Source organism: Oscarella lobularis, chromosome 2, assembly GCF_947507565.1.
Source record: "Oscarella lobularis chromosome 2, ooOscLobu1.1, whole genome shotgun sequence".
Lineage (NCBI taxonomy): Eukaryota > Metazoa > Porifera > Homoscleromorpha > Homosclerophorida > Oscarellidae > Oscarella > Oscarella lobularis.
Genome location: NC_089176.1, coordinates 103538 through 119072, shown reverse-complemented (window position 1 = coordinate 119072; position 15535 = coordinate 103538). Strand labels below are relative to the sequence as shown.

Below are 15535 nucleotides of genomic sequence, written 5' to 3'. Positions count from 1 at the left end.
GGGGTTTATGAGATTTAGGGACAAACAAAGCCATTGTACAACTACTACTAATCAAGGTCAGGATATTCACTTGCAAGCTGTTTCTATAAAAAGATCCCATATGGTTACGCCAAGTAACTTTTTTTTCTTTTCTTATACCAACTGTTGCTTTATGTTCTTGATTTGATGCGCTATTCCAGATCGCCATATCTGCCAAGAGAGACATTGTACATGTACATCGAGCACGTGTTCGCTGAGCTCCGCCCACGCTTGCCAGCACCGAAATCGTAAACAAATGCTCGAAACGCTTTCCCTTCGCGAATTACGGCTTTCATGCAATGCCAAAAACGTTGCGCAATACCCAAACGTTCTACGCTGTCAAACGGAGCTCCTGTGTGTACCTCAATCGCTGGTCTTCGTTCCATGAACGAATCGCGGACGCACTGCCATTCGTCCGGAGCTGGCATGTTGGTCACAATGTCACGACACGGGCGCAGGCGAACAAGGGACGCTGAGGAAGTGGACGACATGCCTGCCGGCCGAAGGAAAGAGCGAACGCGTGCGCAAAGGGGTAGGGCTGCCTAACTGTATTGATTCAATGCTGTACCAAGGAGCTAGTGGTTTGGAGAAAGAGAGCTATTTCGCGATCACCGTCAATAGATTGCTTTCTGCAAAATAAAGAAAATTACGTTCGTGAAAGATGCTGTAGGAATTATAGTTTCTACCTGGCCAAATCGAGATCTTCGGACATTGCACTCAGTATAGTTGCCGCGAGACTATCATGCAGAAGTGAATTTAATATTTAAAAAAACATTTATTTGGAACCTCGGCATTTTGAGGACGTTGACCAGTTCACTGGCTCGTGACAGCATCACTTGACGACTTGCGCGATCTACTTGGCTTTCCTTGAGTGAGAGAGACATCGGTACATAAGGTTCCCAGTTAAAAATAAAAAAGGAGCTTACCGCATGCTGTTTCACTATTTTAGTCAAGCAAAGCAGCACTCGTGGAATCAAGTCCTGGCATCTTGACGCGACCTAAAAGAACGCACAGCGTGAGGCTTTTTTGAGAAGTAAATACTGATACTAGCGTACCTTTGCTAACGCTGTCATAAGAACGGACATTAGTCGAGTCATATTAGCTCCTCCCTACAGCAATCAAGCTACCGAAGCGCTGTGAGAGAAAGCGACAATACGCACTTGTTTGACTGCACTGGTACTCTGCAGAACCATAGACAATTCATATGCAACGCACTCCAAAGACTACGAAGAAAACCGATAGATAACAAAGGGCAGTACCAGAGCTCAGCTACTTTTAAGTGCTATGAAAAACGCTCTATAGTTTCAAGAGGTACGAGAGCTGACATTATTAAAACTGGCTGCTTTTAGATAACAAAAGAAAGTCTTTAGGACTGTTCAATTAAATGAACAGCGCTGCTGTTGTGCCAACGTGTTTCTACTACAGTGTAGCGGTTTCTAGTAGCGATACAAACGACACACGACATTTTCTCTTTCACCTACTTCGTGGTACTTGACCAAGACTTCGGTGGAACACCTCGAATCATAGTGACTAGCAGCATACTCTCCAACAATCCAAATCTATATAAAAATGTTCAAAATACTTAATGAAATGGCGTGTTCGTTACGATGTGAACAAAGTAGTGCTCCTTGCCGTCCATCATGTTTCGAAGACTGCCCGTATATTCCGTTATGTCACCGACGTGATCAACAATCAGCGCAGGAAACGCCTTGAACATCAGCAACAATTCGTCGGCCAATATCCTATTAGAAACAGATCCTACGCCTTCGTAAAAATCTTATATCTGAGTTCTTACACTCGAACTTCTTTCTGGAAGGAGGATATGCCGTACAGTTGCCCTAGTCTCTCCATGGTGACTGGCAAGACTCGGCTGATCACCGAGTAATCGCCTTGAGCTAGAATAGTTTTGAAAAATAATCTAAAAGTAAGAAGTAAAAGCAATAATTTTGACGCTTAACCCACCCAATCACCTCATTAGAATTGTACTTCCCTCTGCGCAATACTGAACGCGTGGATGAGATTTCAAATCGTCCAGGAGATCATGAAGCAGAGAGAGTCTTCACAACAAAGACAATAATATAAATATTCGTTCAATCTACTAGAAAAACCTGTCAATTGTGTCTCCCTTTCCGCCTTCTTGTCTGAGAATGAACCAGAGCAGAGGCTTGTTCTGCTGCTGTTGAACTGCCGCCGCCGAACTGAGACCAACACCGGATTGAGCGCCAAAGTCAGCCGAACGCTTGTCCACTACAAAAGATGACGTCACTTCATAGAAAACCGAATATGTCTAGTACAAAGTCCTACTTTCTAATCGCGTTTACTATACTACTTATCCTCAAACGTCTCACTAGGTACTACAGTAACTTATGCCTTACGTTGCGATGTCCGGTTTTCAGCTTCAAGAGCCGCTGAGAGACAGGGGAGATCAAAGAGGCTGTGAAGGACCTACGACCACTATTTCGAAGCAGCTGCAACGTGGCTTTTCTTTTACCTCTAAAGCCGTATCTGGTGTTATCATATAGGGAAGGATCTCAGCAAAATCAAATAGGTACGTCCGAGGAGCCCAAGCAAATATCTAGAAGAGAACAACACGTTCGCAATTACACCTCGAAGAAATTTTACGTACTGACCTTTAAAAGATTAGGAAAATACTTCGTGAAAACGTTGGTGCTTCTGCGCAACTTGGCCGCGTTTTGCCGGCACAGTTGGACAATATCAAAAGAAACGGAGCAGCTAGATATCGTGCAGCATACGTAGAGAGCACACGCAAGCCCCGCGTGACGACGCTTACCTCGTAAAGTGAGTCGCCACACACGTGCCAAAGAGGGCCGTGCAGGCCGGCTCCAGAATGTGAACCGTGTCCTCGCCTACACGAAAAGAAAACGAAAAGTCAACTTGAGGATGCGACAACGTCTTTTAGAAGAGCGCAAAAAATTCTTCTTTCTATGCTAGTTAGCTTGCCTAATATAATATTACTTGAATAAATTAAATAGCATATCCAGAATGAGGCGCAATTGCCGCTATAGATATTCACAGGCTACTATGACTTGCCGTGTCGGAGAAGGAAGAGAAAGACAACGGTGAGAAGGCGAGCTTTCGCTGGCGTAAAAGCGCTTCCCATGCGAGAGAAGAGCTTACGAACGGTGGGAAAGAGACGCGTCACTAAGGATTTGTCAAGCTGACAGAGTTGATCCAATGTTGCGACCGCTTCATAGAGACACTAGATCAGATGCGTGAGCGACATCGAAGAGAGAGAATAATGGGCGTTACAGCATTAATAAGTTCTTCATCGAAGGGTTTAACGGGTTCTAAAATAAAATAATAAAAGAAGAAAATCTATTGTCAGACTCGTACTTTTTTCACATTGATCAATAACGTTTAGGCAATACTCAACGGCTGTTTCTTTGAGTTGATATCGAGTCCTGACGATTCCCAGTACGGTTCCACTTGTTGACGACGGTGGAGCCTCTTCCGATCCGGCTCTCGATCGGGACGACGCTTCGCGAAGTCCGTCCGTGCTGCCGGCACGAATCCATCGGCGCAGCATCGAAAAGCTTTGAATGTTGAGCAGTTGGTCATGAGAAAAGAACTGTCCTAAAGAGTCGAGAGATAAAAGGACGCCCAAACCCCGTACGAAACACTCGCTCACCATAATTTAGAATCGTGAAAAAGTCTCGCAACGAAGAACCGTCAATTTCTTTTACAGGTGCAGACTATAAAGAGTAATAAACACCTCACGTTGAAACCCTATCACACAAAGCTAACTCCTTATTATTGAGTCTATAAAAGAACCAGCAAGAGATCTTATCAATGTCCCTCCTTAAAATTATAGCAAAATTAGTATAGCCCTCGTTTTCCTCAGTACAAAAACCTTTCTAACCCTCTTACTTAAGGAAAACTTACTCGTGACGCTGAAAATAGACTTCGGCCTGCAAACGGATTCTGTGCAGAGACGGTGCTTGCCTTTTTTAGCCAGCTAGCCATTTGCCTGCTAACTCCACTATACTGATCTATTTTCAAACTCGTAACAAACCCGAAATTATAATAGAAATAATGAAACGCGCCTTGAGTCAGGAGGTCAGGACGATCCGTGCAGACTTGAGCGAGCCAAGACAAACCTCGAACGCACAGTTCAAGATCAGAGCCAGGCTGCGTAATCCACCTACGCACTCAACCCTAAAGAATAATCGAGTCATTTGACTTCCCATAAGCCTACACCAAAATTTGAGAAAGAGTCTTCTTTACTCGTCCAAATTTCATACCCTAAAGCAAGGTCATTAGAAAGCCTTAGGATTCATATACGAGGTTCACGTGATTACAATAACTATAAATAATCAACATTCTTACCTGAGCTAAAATGAGAGGTAGAAGAAACTGCACGTACTTCAGTTCAACGGGTGGTGAAAGTCCTTCAATGCAAATTCGCGGTGACGGCGCCAATTCGCGCAAAATCACGCAGCACAAAAGTCGTGATCTTGATGAACCCTTTTCCGGCTCAATCAGCGTGCTGTACAGCTCTTTAAAAAGATCATCGGGAAGACTGATTAATTAAAAGAGATTAAGTAATTAATTAATTAAATGAGACTCATATCTGACCGTATATTTCTTCTTGTCACTTCAAGTATGACGTAGAGCTGGCGCATCGTGCTTAGCAAGTCGCTCCCTCCGCGATCGGATGATTTGAGCAAGGACGTCAAACCGACGTTGAAGTCCTGTAGTTCCGCGCCTTTTAGAGACCTAGAAAAAATGGAAGAACGAGTAGAAGTCTTCCTTTCTTTGTTTCTACTGCATACGGCACCTTGCTTGACGAAACAACGTGTCTTCGACCGACATTGCGACTAAATAAACGACGAGCAACGACGTCTCACGTCTCAACAAAAGCAAAGAAGAAGACCGATGAGTTTGCTAATTCGGGACAAACGACTCCCGGATAAATTTTGCACACGCGGAGTAAAAAATGCCTCCGGCTTCTACTCGTTCCTCCAAAAGCGTCATCGGCTCCACAATCGCAGCAGCGTTGCTCACACTAATTCTATTCGGCGTTCTAAACGCTTCCTTCGTCGTGATCAAATTCGGCTTTGAGGTCGACGACCACGGTGACTTACATTACGACGATAACGGACTGCTGGGCGCCTACACCACTTCCATCCAGTTCACTATCTTGGAAAGGCCATTCGATGTCAGATCTGACGTTCACTTTACCTATTTGTTCTGCAGATTGCTATGATCGCCTGTTTCCTGACGTTCATGGCCGAACGCTCGCGCAATTCCAAGACAAAAGCTCATGTAAACCTATTTCAACTAATTCAATTAATTCAATTAATTAATTAATTAATTATTTCTATACGCGGCTTTGTAGATCCGCAATAGCGTTGGCGTTCTTTGGGCTATCAATATTGGGCTTTCAGCTTTTTCTCTCGGTGTCCCTGGAGTCCGTCTCATAAAGGGATGGTCTAATAATGATGGAGGGTCTTTGTCAGCTTCGCTAGCTCTTGTCTTTTATATTGTTCTTACTATAATGTTTCTGTTTTGTATCTTCATGACTGCGCTCTGCTACGGTTCGAAATATTCGAGATGTTACTGTTGCACGTCAACAACCACTCAAACGGTTTTCTATGTGACTGGTGGAGGAAATGCAACTCAGGTTGTCATGGTGCCGGAGCAGCCAAGTTATTGAGACTAGCTGAATTTGAACTGTGATATTTTTAAATTAATTAAATAATGAATTAATTAAGTCTACAGTATGACCTCTTTCTCCCGGATGAGGGATCGTAGCATTACAAGCTTACGTCGCGAGGCGGTCACGTGTCATGCGGAAGTATTCTTTTTATGATTTTTGCTATCCGCGTGCTCTGTTTTGCTACAAGATATTCTCCATGCTGTTCATTAAACTCTCAAACAGTCACGGTTCTGGAGCATCTTTTAATGGAGCCGACCACCGCAGTTGTACGGGTGGAGCCCGTATAACGAAGGAGGGAGGCTCTCTCAAACGTGATCTTAGGGCCGGAAGTGTCTGTATGTATGTATGTATGTACGTCTGTTCGGTACAGTATTGTGACGTCACATAGGAAAAACCCTTACTTTGTAAAGCGCATGCGTGAAATGGGGCCCAAAACGGTGACCCGAAAAAGGCGATTTACGGTGCGAATAAAGCGTTTTTTCTTTCAGAAACGAAAAAATGCTTATAAACCCTTATTTCCAATTGATCTGTGCTATTTTCCGTGTTATAAATGCGCTGAGAAACCGAAACGACAGTTTTGATTGTCACGCTCTGACGTCACAATCAAAAGTATCCAGTCACATGTACAGTATATGGGTGGGTATGTACGCGTGTACGGGTAACAGGAAATATGACCCGTACACATGCATAGGTCCTCCTCAAATACAGAGCACATTATCAAATACAGTACAGTGCGTGCCAGCAGCTCGTGCCAGCATAATTGGCCAAACGGGACTTTTAGTAGCGCGCGAGGAATTCAGAGCGTAGTTTACATTTGGCGTAGTTTTGACGTTTGATCGTCACATCAAGGATTTCCAATGAAGTCTAGCATTTCTATTTACGTCTATTTTGTAAGAAAACGGTTTTGATTTCACCGCAGACAACGTTTCTATACGTTTTGCTAAGAACACAGAAAAGTTCGTTTTTTTCCAGTTTCAAACAACATATGACGGCTTTCATAAACTCGTCTGTCACTTTATACCATTTTCTAAAACTTCATTATCTTTGATTTTCAATACAGTAATTCGGTGGAAAGAAACGGATGTCACGTGACGTAAATAGAAATGCATTTTTTTCCGTTAGGGATCAAGTTAGAAAGAAACTCACTCTATAAATGGCTTCTCACGTGCATTGTTTAGAAATTTATTATCGGCGAATTTGAAAATGTTCTTTCCTTTACAAAATTTGCCATTTCAGAAACTTTTTTATTAGCGCGCGCTAAACTTGCAAAAAATTTAAATCTTTGGGAGTACGTCCCACAAAAATCAAACTGACATCCCTGTTTAAAATAGGCATTAGAGTGATTTTCGTTGACACACAGTGACACTGTATGTCTTGCAGCGAGTGATCTACAGTGATCTTAGCGCGCGTTTTGTGGCCATTTATGCTGGCACGCACTGTACTGTACGTCAGAAAAGCGCCTAATTAGGAAAACACAGCAATCATGCAAGTACTGTATTTACAGTATGTAGGTAGGACTGAGCTGTACTAGTAGTAGCTAACGGCTGTAATGACAACGTGAATATGTGACAGCATAAAAACTATGACGTCACACTATGTTATGCACTCGCGTACGGTAAGCGGTGGGAGGCTCTGCATGATGGCAACACGGTGAACACCGGGCCATCATTCTCTAGTAGTATGTGTTATTCTCTCTTTACTATCAATGTCACGTGGCGTTCACGTGATAATGCGCGCGCATGCATGCGGAAATAATGCCCAGTGATTCGTCCCTCAATCGTTCCCCCAAAAGTGTTCTCGGCTGTACAGTTGCGGCGGCGTTACTCACGCTCGTTCTTTTCGCCGTTACAAACGCGTCCTTTGTCGTGTTCAGAGGCAGTTTCTTCGACAGTAGCTACACCGATCAAGGAATAACGGGCGCCCTTTTTACGCCAGTCGAGCTCACTATCTTGGAAAGAACATTCGATGTCAAATCTTACGTTCGCTTTACCTATTTGTTTCCGTAGTTTGCTCTGATCGCCTGTTTGCTGACGTTCTTGTCTGAGCGATCGCGCAATTCGAAGACAAAAGCTCATGTAGACCTATTTCATCACATCACATCACGTGATATGTGTAATTTTTTACGCGGCTTGTAGATTCGCAATAGCGTTGGCGTTCTTTGGGCTATCAATATTGGGCTTTCAGGTTTTTCCCTCGGTTGGCCTGGAATCCTTATCGTATCGACGTGGTATAGAGATGAATCTTCGTCAGCGCGCGCGTTGGCTATTGCCTTCTATGTTTTTCTTGTTATAATGTTTGTGTTTTGTATCTTTATGACTGTCCTCTGCTATGTGACGAGATACTCGAAATGTTGTTGTTGCACTCCGCCGAGAGCTCAAACGGTTTTGTATATGACCGGAGCTGGAGGAAATGTGGGTGGATATTCTCAGGTTGTCATGGTGCCTGCGCAGCCGATGCAGGCCTACGCCCACCCAATGCAGGCCTATGTGCAGCAGCCAAGTTCTTGAGACACTAGCAGGACTCAAACTAATCGCTGTTGTCATTAGTTTAGAGAATGCTTGATCGCTTGCTCGTCTCGTCTGCACGGCTATTTTTGTTTTGCTAATAAGGTGCTGGATGCTGCATGTGTTTTATTTCTTGGACAGAAAAATTTCACTCTTAGTTGTGCAAGTGAACTATATATAGCTCTCCTGACGCACGTGAGACTGTAAATTTAATCTAATCGTACGGTAGACGTACGGTAGATCGTCACATTAAAAGTTTACGTCACGAGCCGGTCACGTGTCACGCGGAAGTTAACTGGACGAACGCCAAAAGATGCTCGATCGTTCCCCTAAAAGTGTCCTCGTCTCTACAGTTGCGGCGGCGTTACTCACGCTCGTTGTTTTCGCCCTTCTAAACGCTTCCTTCGTCGTGATGGAAGACTACAATGACGGAATAATGGCCACCTACTCTATTTCAGCCCAGTTCATTGTCTTGGAAAGAACATTCGATTTACATCAAATGTGACGTTCGCTTTACCTATTTGTTCTGCAGATTGCTTTGATCGCTTGCCTGCTGACGTTCATGGCCGAACGCTCGCGCAATTCCAAGACAAAAGCCCACGTAGACCTATTTCAGCGCATAATATGTGTACTTTTTCTATACACGGCTTGTAGATCTGCAATAGCGTTGGCGTTCTTTGGGCTATCAATATTGGGACTTCGGCTTTTTCTGTCGGTTGGCTTGGACCCGCCCTCATAGAGGCGTGGTACGATAGAACATCTTCGTCAGCGTTTCCTCTTGTCTATTATAGTTTCCTTATCATAATGTTTCTGTTTTGTATCTTTATGACTGTGCTCTGCTATGTGACGAGATACTCGAGATGTTGCTGTTGCATTTCGCCGAGAACTCAAACGGTTTTGTATGTGACTGGAGGAGGAAATGTGAATGGATATCCTCAGGTTGTCATGGTGCCTGCGCAGCCGTATGTGCAGCAGCCAAATTCTTGAGACACTAGCAGGACTCGAACTAATCGCTGTTATCATTATTGATAGTTTAGAGAATGCTCGATTGCTTGCTCGTCTGCAGGGCTATTTTCGTTTTGCTAATAAGGTGCTGGATGCTGCATGTGTTTTATTTCTTGGACAGAAAAATTTCACTCGTTGTGCAAGTGAACTATATATAGCTCTCCTGACGTCGATCTCACGTGAGACGCTGACATCACCAGCTGGTACGCAATGAAGTCGTTTCTTGTGAGTCGATCCGACCGTTTAGACTACTAAAACGAACGCTTTGCTATCTGTATAGGTTCTATTACCCGCTCTCGTCCTATGCGGTAAGAATCGACGTGGGGAGAACAATAGCTCGAGTCCTTACGTTTCTTTCCCCCTTTCAAGTCGTTCTTTGCGACGCGCAGGCGCCCTGTACGCTAAAGAACGGCACGAAAGTGCCAGACGGGAAGCATTTTCAGCTCAGCGCGTGCGATTTCTGCTCCTGCAACAATGGCTCGCTTCGATGTCATCAAATCCAATGCGCCGCCTGTCCAAGCGGATCGTCTCCAAAGTCGCAACCTGGTCAATGTTGCCCGTCCTGCGAGCCAGACGAAACTCCACAGCCAACAAGTGATTAGCTAGCTAAGTAGATACATTGAGAGGTCTTTAGTCTCCTAGATATCAATTGTTTTCCTATATCCTAATGTCTATTGTTTTAATTCTTTGTTTACTTTTCAGAGTCTTCTACGACGCCTACTCCTTTTTGTCGATTTCCCAATGGTACAAAAATGCCCAATGGGGCTTCGTATCCGAAAAATCGCTGTACGAATTGTTCGTGTCACAACGGACAGCTCTTTTGTCCTCCGCCGCCCTGTCCGCCTCCGCCGCCGTGCAAAAAGGGCGAGCACCAGAAAATGATTCCGGCGCACGGCTGGAATCAATGCTGTCCCCAGTTTAAGTGCGTGCCAGATACGAATAGCACAGGTTAGTAATAACAAAACATATCGATTAATAATTTAATTATTTGGGGATTTTTATTAAGTTATGACGCCAACAGCAACTCCTTCGTCTTCGTGCAAATTGTCGAATGGGAGTACTGTGCCTGATGGATCTCATTATCAAACGTCGCCTTGCACTCATTGCATGTGTCGCAGAGGAAGATCAGTCTGCTATGTTGTTGATTGTCCTCGACCGCCAACTTGCGCTCCCGGAATGAATTTGGCCGTGCTTCCGGGAAAATGCTGTCCAACGTGTCAAAAGGGTGAGCGAAAAACGAACTATTTGTATATGCAGGATTTTTTGATGTGAAAATTTAGATTGTAAATACCAAGGAACTACGTATCGAAGTGGAAGCAAATTCATGGCATCAGATGGGTGCAATACCTGGTGAGTCTCGTGATACGGGGTCTCTCTGAGTGCTATCTTATTTCTTAGCTCGTGTACTGATGGAAAAGTCTTTTGTACAATGAAAGGCTGCCTCAGTCCATGTGCTGTAAGAAACACCGCTAATAATTGATTTGATTTAATTAAAACGTCGCCAGACCGTCAGATGTCCTTCAGGAAAGATTTGCAAGTTGCAACAGGTTCAGTGTATTCGCGCTCCTTGCCCGCCTCAAGCGATTTGCGTTGACGCTCGTAAGGGAGACAAAAGACAAAGAGAAATAGTTTTAACGTTGTCTTTTTTATAGCCACTTCAAATAGTAGTGGTAATAGTACCCAGGCACCATCTGCTGTTACTCCAACTCCGGCACTTTGCGCAGTGAGTATTGCGTTTACGGTCTCCTTTTTTGACGTCAAATAATGTGTTTTTTAGCCGGGGTTGTGTAAGAAAGACGTGCCTTGTTCGATTTCTGGCGGCAAGGCTATGTGCGGTGAGAGCGCACGTGTATAGAAACGAAATCATTTTATTTTTTGGCTGCTTCCTTAGGCTGCAACTACCGTGGAACTATGTACAAGAACGGCGACATTTACGCGGCCATAGATGGATGCAACACTTGGTTAGACGTCTGCTCTAGTTAGACAACCAATAGAGGTTTTTCTCCTAGTTTTTGCACGAATGGAACCTCTACGTGCACGAAGAAGCTTTGTCCAGAAATTGGATGCAAGGTTAGCGCTATGAGCGTCGTAGAACGTTCATTTATTCGTCTTCTTGCACGTGCAGAATATTACGTGTAGCAGCGGAAACGTTTGTCAAATGCAAACAGTCGTTTGCAAGAAAGAACCCTGTCCTCGTCGTCCCGTATGCGTTCCCAAGGCGACGCCAACAGGTTGAAATAATTCGACGTCAACAAAACGAGCTAAAATTTTAATTGGTTAGTTGTACCGCCAAGCTGTCCCTTAGTTGGCTGTAGAAATGTATTCTACTGTCGCTATGGCTACGCAACGGGGGCTGATGGCTGCTTTATCTGCCAGTGCAATCCAAGTAATTTTTTCCTGATATATGATTATGTTTTATTGGTTCTTATAGTGCCAGCTGGCAATGCAACGCAGTGTCCGCAGTATCGATGCCGTCTGTGCGCACAAGGCAACGTCATTGATCCTAAAACGGGTTGCGTGGGTTGTCAATGCGCGCCTCCACCAGCAGGTTCTATATTTGACTAATAAAAAGATTATTTTATTATTTTCCTTATTAGATCAATGCAAATTTGATAGAGTTCTCGATTGCTTTGCGTCGAGAAACGTGACTGGACTTCAGACGGGGCCCGGTGCTCCGATGGCTTCCCAGAGTCTTTGTGAGACGGTGAAAGATGCGATGGCCTGTCACAAGAGAGTGAGAGCATCTGGCGCAATGAGAGGCTGCAACTCAACTCAGAATCAAACCCTATCCACTGTCGTCGCGTCCGTGACGAATCTGCTATCCTATAATTGCCCAAGTAGGCTCGCGGCGTCTCTCAGTAGGAAAAAAACGGTTAGCTTTCTTTTAAGAAATTAAGTGCTATGTTGGCGGAAAAGCGTATGGTGTAAATGACTCGTTTCCTGACGCGACTGGGTGCAATACATGGTAGAATCTTTTGACAGCGTTTTGCCGTGCTTTACTCTCGCTCTTTCTTCAGCTATTGCGCGTCGGAGGGGGCTTCCTGTACTCTGAAACACTGCAGTAATTTCATTTCATTATATTTGTTTTCTTAGTCTGACGGTGTGTTTTCTCTTAGTTGTACCTGGATGTCGGTACGCCGTCACTTCGTATGCAGACGGTAAAAAGTTTCCTGCTCTGGATGGATGCAACGAATGGTAATCTACATACGTGTGAAGGTAGCTATAGGATCACTCTTGAATTTATCTAGCTCATGCGATGATGGAAAAGTCACATGTACGAAATCAACGTGCAGTAAGTTTTAATTAAAAGAGGGGACTAGTCATATTATTAGCTGTTGTTTTGCAGGTACAACCAAGTTCGTCTCTCAACTTTTAGTCTTCTTCTTTTCGTTGACTCTTGAACCGTAGATATGTCAACGTTACGGTGAAGTTTCCATACAGCTACGACAATTTTTTGCCTAATTCCGATGCAATGCAGAAATTCAAGAAGTAATAAAAAACGATTCAATGACGTATGAAAATAATTCTTTGTCATAAAATAGGACGTTTGTTCGAGACGCTGCCACTTTTCTGTCCATTTCGGAAGCCCAAATAACGATTCTCGGTGTTCGACGAGGAAGCATAGTCGTCATGTTTGCCATCCAATCTCCAAGTCTCACCGACGTCCAAGAGCAGCTGGACGAAGTTGTACGTATACATACACACGTGTCTAAAATTTAACCTGATATTTATTATTTTCTGCAGATTGGCTCGCAACAGTTTATCATAACGTTTTCTGATCAGGAACTTGTTGCTGATAACATCGATTTTTCAATGGCATCTCAAACTGGCGCTTTGCCTGCTGATGAATCTGATGAAGGCTCAAGCAACATTGGTCTAATCGTGGGAGCCTCATGCGGCGCTGCAGCCGCTCTCATTCTCGCTATAGTCATTGTTGTCGTAGTGAAGAAACGCAAAGGGGTGAGTCTAATTATTTTCACTGTATGCAACGTAAAGAGTTGGTCCTTTTTATTAGTCTTCGAGGTACACGTATATGAATCAAGGGAAGTATTAGAACGGGGGAAGGTTTGCCCGCGGAATTTATTATCTAACCAACTTTTGTATCTGTAGTTGTGTGTGCATGTAGCTGAGCTTTTGTTGTAGCGCGGGTCCGGGTCGCGAAACCGGATGCTAAGCAACACGTAACAACGTAGCAATGTTTGGGTGTGGTGAATAGCGTGCTTATATTATCATTCGCCGCAAGTTTCCCCAAATCCTCCGTCATGGTCATGGCTAGACCCTCCGTCAACTGCTATACTATACTTTTGTTCATCAACTCTGTTCGCCTTACGGCCGGATGGGGCTGGAGTCCGCCGAAGTGGAGTTGGACGCCACCGTCTCCGGCACGTTAGGAATTCTCTCTCTAGAGACTTTGATATACGCATTACTTTGCTCTCTTTATAAGGATGCGTATCGCTGACGTCGCCGGCTCACGGAACCGTGCACGTTGACGACAAATCGACGTTGGCTCTGCCGCGTTTCGCCGACGCGACGTACGCGTGCAACGACGGCTATGCGTTGGTGGGAGCGGCGCGTCGACTCTGTATCGGTTATTGGCTAGGTTCAGCGCCCGAGTGCAAACGTAAGTCGAAAAACAAGCGCATGAGAAGTGAGAGGTCTAGTAGGGTTCGCGAGCCGGCCTGACGCTCACGTCGACGGACGTTCTAGAGCAAACAAAGGCGTGGCGTGGCGCCCACACATCTGAAACTAATTTTAGTTAAGGCGTTTCCAACCTCCATATTGTGAGGAAGCCGTGAACGATGCTATGATAATTTTTTTCTCTTTCTGTATAGCCATTTACAATCCTCAATCGCCGGGCGAGTGTACGTTTTCACCGGACGGGGGTAATTGCTTCTTTTTCAACAGCCGTTCGAATGAAGTGGGTTGGGATAAAATTATTACTATAACCAAGACGCTGAATAACGGCGGTGGTGGATTGGGCAATGGATTCATTGACGGCATCAATGGAATTGGCAACAAAGTCATCTCCATTCCTAAAATCGAAACAAAAACAGAAACAGTTAAGTTACCAAATGCGCCGTTCAAAAAGCGATCCGTTGCAGAAGAAATTCACTATCACGCCAGTCAACTGAGACACGACCGCGGTTTATCGACGACTCAAACTATAACGGTTGCTGCTCAACTAACGTGGAACGGGGTGGACATAAGCATTCGACACGAAATGTTTGAAGTGGGCGTATTCACCAAATCGAATGCGAACAATTTTGTCAAATTCCGACTTTCGTCGTCTGGAAGTGGAATCTCCTACTCTCTTCACGTCGCCGCTCACTGTCTTCCGGATCCTCCTAATCATCTCGACGATGTTGGTGACGTCAAGGACGATACGCAGTCCTTTCGTTTGAGTTTTGCGAGCAATACACGACAGACTGTCTGTCTCAATTTGAAGGACACCGTCACCTGTTCGCGCTTTACTCTGCGTTTTATTGCCTCCGTGCTTCACTCCCCCGAGGGTATTGCCTCAATTCGAGTTGACCCGGAAGGCGTTTATCATGATTCATCGACGTGTGTGCGCGTCTATAATACCGGTGGCTGACACTAAGTGCACCCTTTAGTCTGTTATTGTAGGACAGCACGCTATGTACTACATCTATCAATCATGTCACTTCCCTGATGGGCTTCCTCATATATTAATGCGTGCGCTAAGCAAATCGAAACCGATCGTTTTCTCTCGTAAGAGAAGTATTCGCTTACGCGAGAGGCTTCAGTAGCACAGCAACGCGTTTAAGAACCCGATTCCTGCTTTCGCTTCGAAAGGGACCCCAATTCGATGGCCGCGTCTCGTGATCGAGGCTCCTCCAGCTCGAAGATGGACGTGAGAGGATTTATTCAGGCGTAGGAACGTTAGTTGTAGTCGATGGTCTAGGTTTTTGAAGAGTCCTGTGTCTATAAGAAGACTCTACGTCGGTCTTTTGCAAACTTCTGCTTATCTCATCGAAGCGATATGCGAAAAATCTGCAAATCGCTTGGAATCGTCATCAATGTGATGTCGTTTGGAAGCGACGACGAAAAAGTCGAAATAGTGGCCAGCAGCCAAAGTCAGATCGACGCTTTTTCAAAAGAAATTGGGAGAGAAATGCGTCGAGATACATCAGGTCAGTTCGTATCAACGGCAACCCTTTCTCGGAGTAATGGAGAAGCCAATGACGTTGAAATGATTAAATCTAGCGCCTCCTCCCTTTTCCGTTCCCACGAAAAGTCGTCCCCTTCGCGTTCGAGTTTCAACGGCGTCACAGACAGATCAGCAGATAGAATGATCAAGGAATCGCCT

General features: G+C 44.7%; 2 protein-coding genes and 3 long non-coding RNA genes across 6 annotated transcripts; 4 read left to right on the top strand and 1 right to left on the bottom strand.

The window, feature by feature from the left end:
* Positions 1-551: 551 nt before the first annotated feature.
* Positions 552-4939, bottom strand: LOC136183846 (AP-5 complex subunit zeta-1-like). The gene is made up of 25 exons (XM_065970631.1): positions 4817-4939; positions 4615-4755; positions 4366-4558; positions 4235-4281; positions 4083-4180; positions 3922-4028; positions 3668-3731; positions 3373-3612; positions 3289-3326; positions 3070-3238; positions 2810-2885; positions 2649-2751; positions 2510-2593; positions 2394-2463; positions 2127-2265; positions 1989-2075; positions 1814-1936; positions 1625-1760; positions 1500-1577; positions 1179-1241; positions 1074-1127; positions 945-1016; positions 805-884; positions 705-755; positions 552-647 (listed from the first exon to the last, which is right to left on the bottom strand). The coding sequence occupies exons 1-25, from the start codon at positions 4849-4851 to the stop codon at positions 575-577; spliced, it is 2421 nt and encodes an 806-aa protein (XP_065826703.1). The 5' UTR covers positions 4852-4939; the 3' UTR covers positions 552-574.
* Positions 4940-4958: 19 nt separating this feature from the next.
* Positions 4959-5917, top strand: LOC136183845 (uncharacterized). Its single transcript, XR_010669249.1, has 2 exons — positions 4959-5304; positions 5378-5917. It is a non-coding gene; the product is annotated as an uncharacterized lncRNA (long non-coding RNA).
* A 1742-nt stretch (positions 5918-7659) lies between these two features.
* LOC136183843 (uncharacterized) lies at positions 7660-8396 on the top strand. Its single transcript, XR_010669247.1, has 2 exons — positions 7660-7773; positions 7834-8396. It is a non-coding gene; the product is annotated as an uncharacterized lncRNA (long non-coding RNA).
* Positions 8397-8515: 119 nt separating this feature from the next.
* Positions 8516-9380, top strand: LOC136183844 (uncharacterized). Its single transcript, XR_010669248.1, has 2 exons — positions 8516-8803; positions 8857-9380. It is a non-coding gene; the product is annotated as an uncharacterized lncRNA (long non-coding RNA).
* Positions 9381-9392: 12 nt separating this feature from the next.
* LOC136183842 (kielin/chordin-like protein) lies at positions 9393-14892 on the top strand. Of its 2 annotated transcripts, none has more exons than XM_065970628.1 (26): positions 9393-9432; positions 9488-9515; positions 9577-9801; positions 9910-10155; positions 10214-10432; positions 10488-10557; positions 10606-10663; positions 10713-10806; positions 10860-10930; positions 10985-11042; positions 11099-11168; positions 11217-11277; positions 11333-11438; positions 11489-11593; positions 11639-11755; positions 11805-12044; positions 12097-12172; positions 12225-12268; positions 12324-12402; positions 12456-12499; positions 12554-12696; positions 12750-12894; positions 12952-13167; positions 13223-13593; positions 13652-13828; positions 14040-14892. In XM_065970628.1, the coding sequence occupies exons 1-21, from the start codon at positions 9418-9420 to the stop codon at positions 12613-12615; spliced, it is 2088 nt and encodes a 695-aa protein (XP_065826700.1). In that variant the 5' UTR covers positions 9393-9417; the 3' UTR covers positions 12616-12696; positions 12750-12894; positions 12952-13167; positions 13223-13593; positions 13652-13828; positions 14040-14892. The 2 variants fall into 2 exon arrangements, with proteins under 2 accessions (XP_065826700.1, XP_065826701.1); XM_065970629.1 differs by having other exon boundaries at positions 12540-12696.
* The last annotated feature ends 643 nt before the right edge of the window (positions 14893-15535 follow it).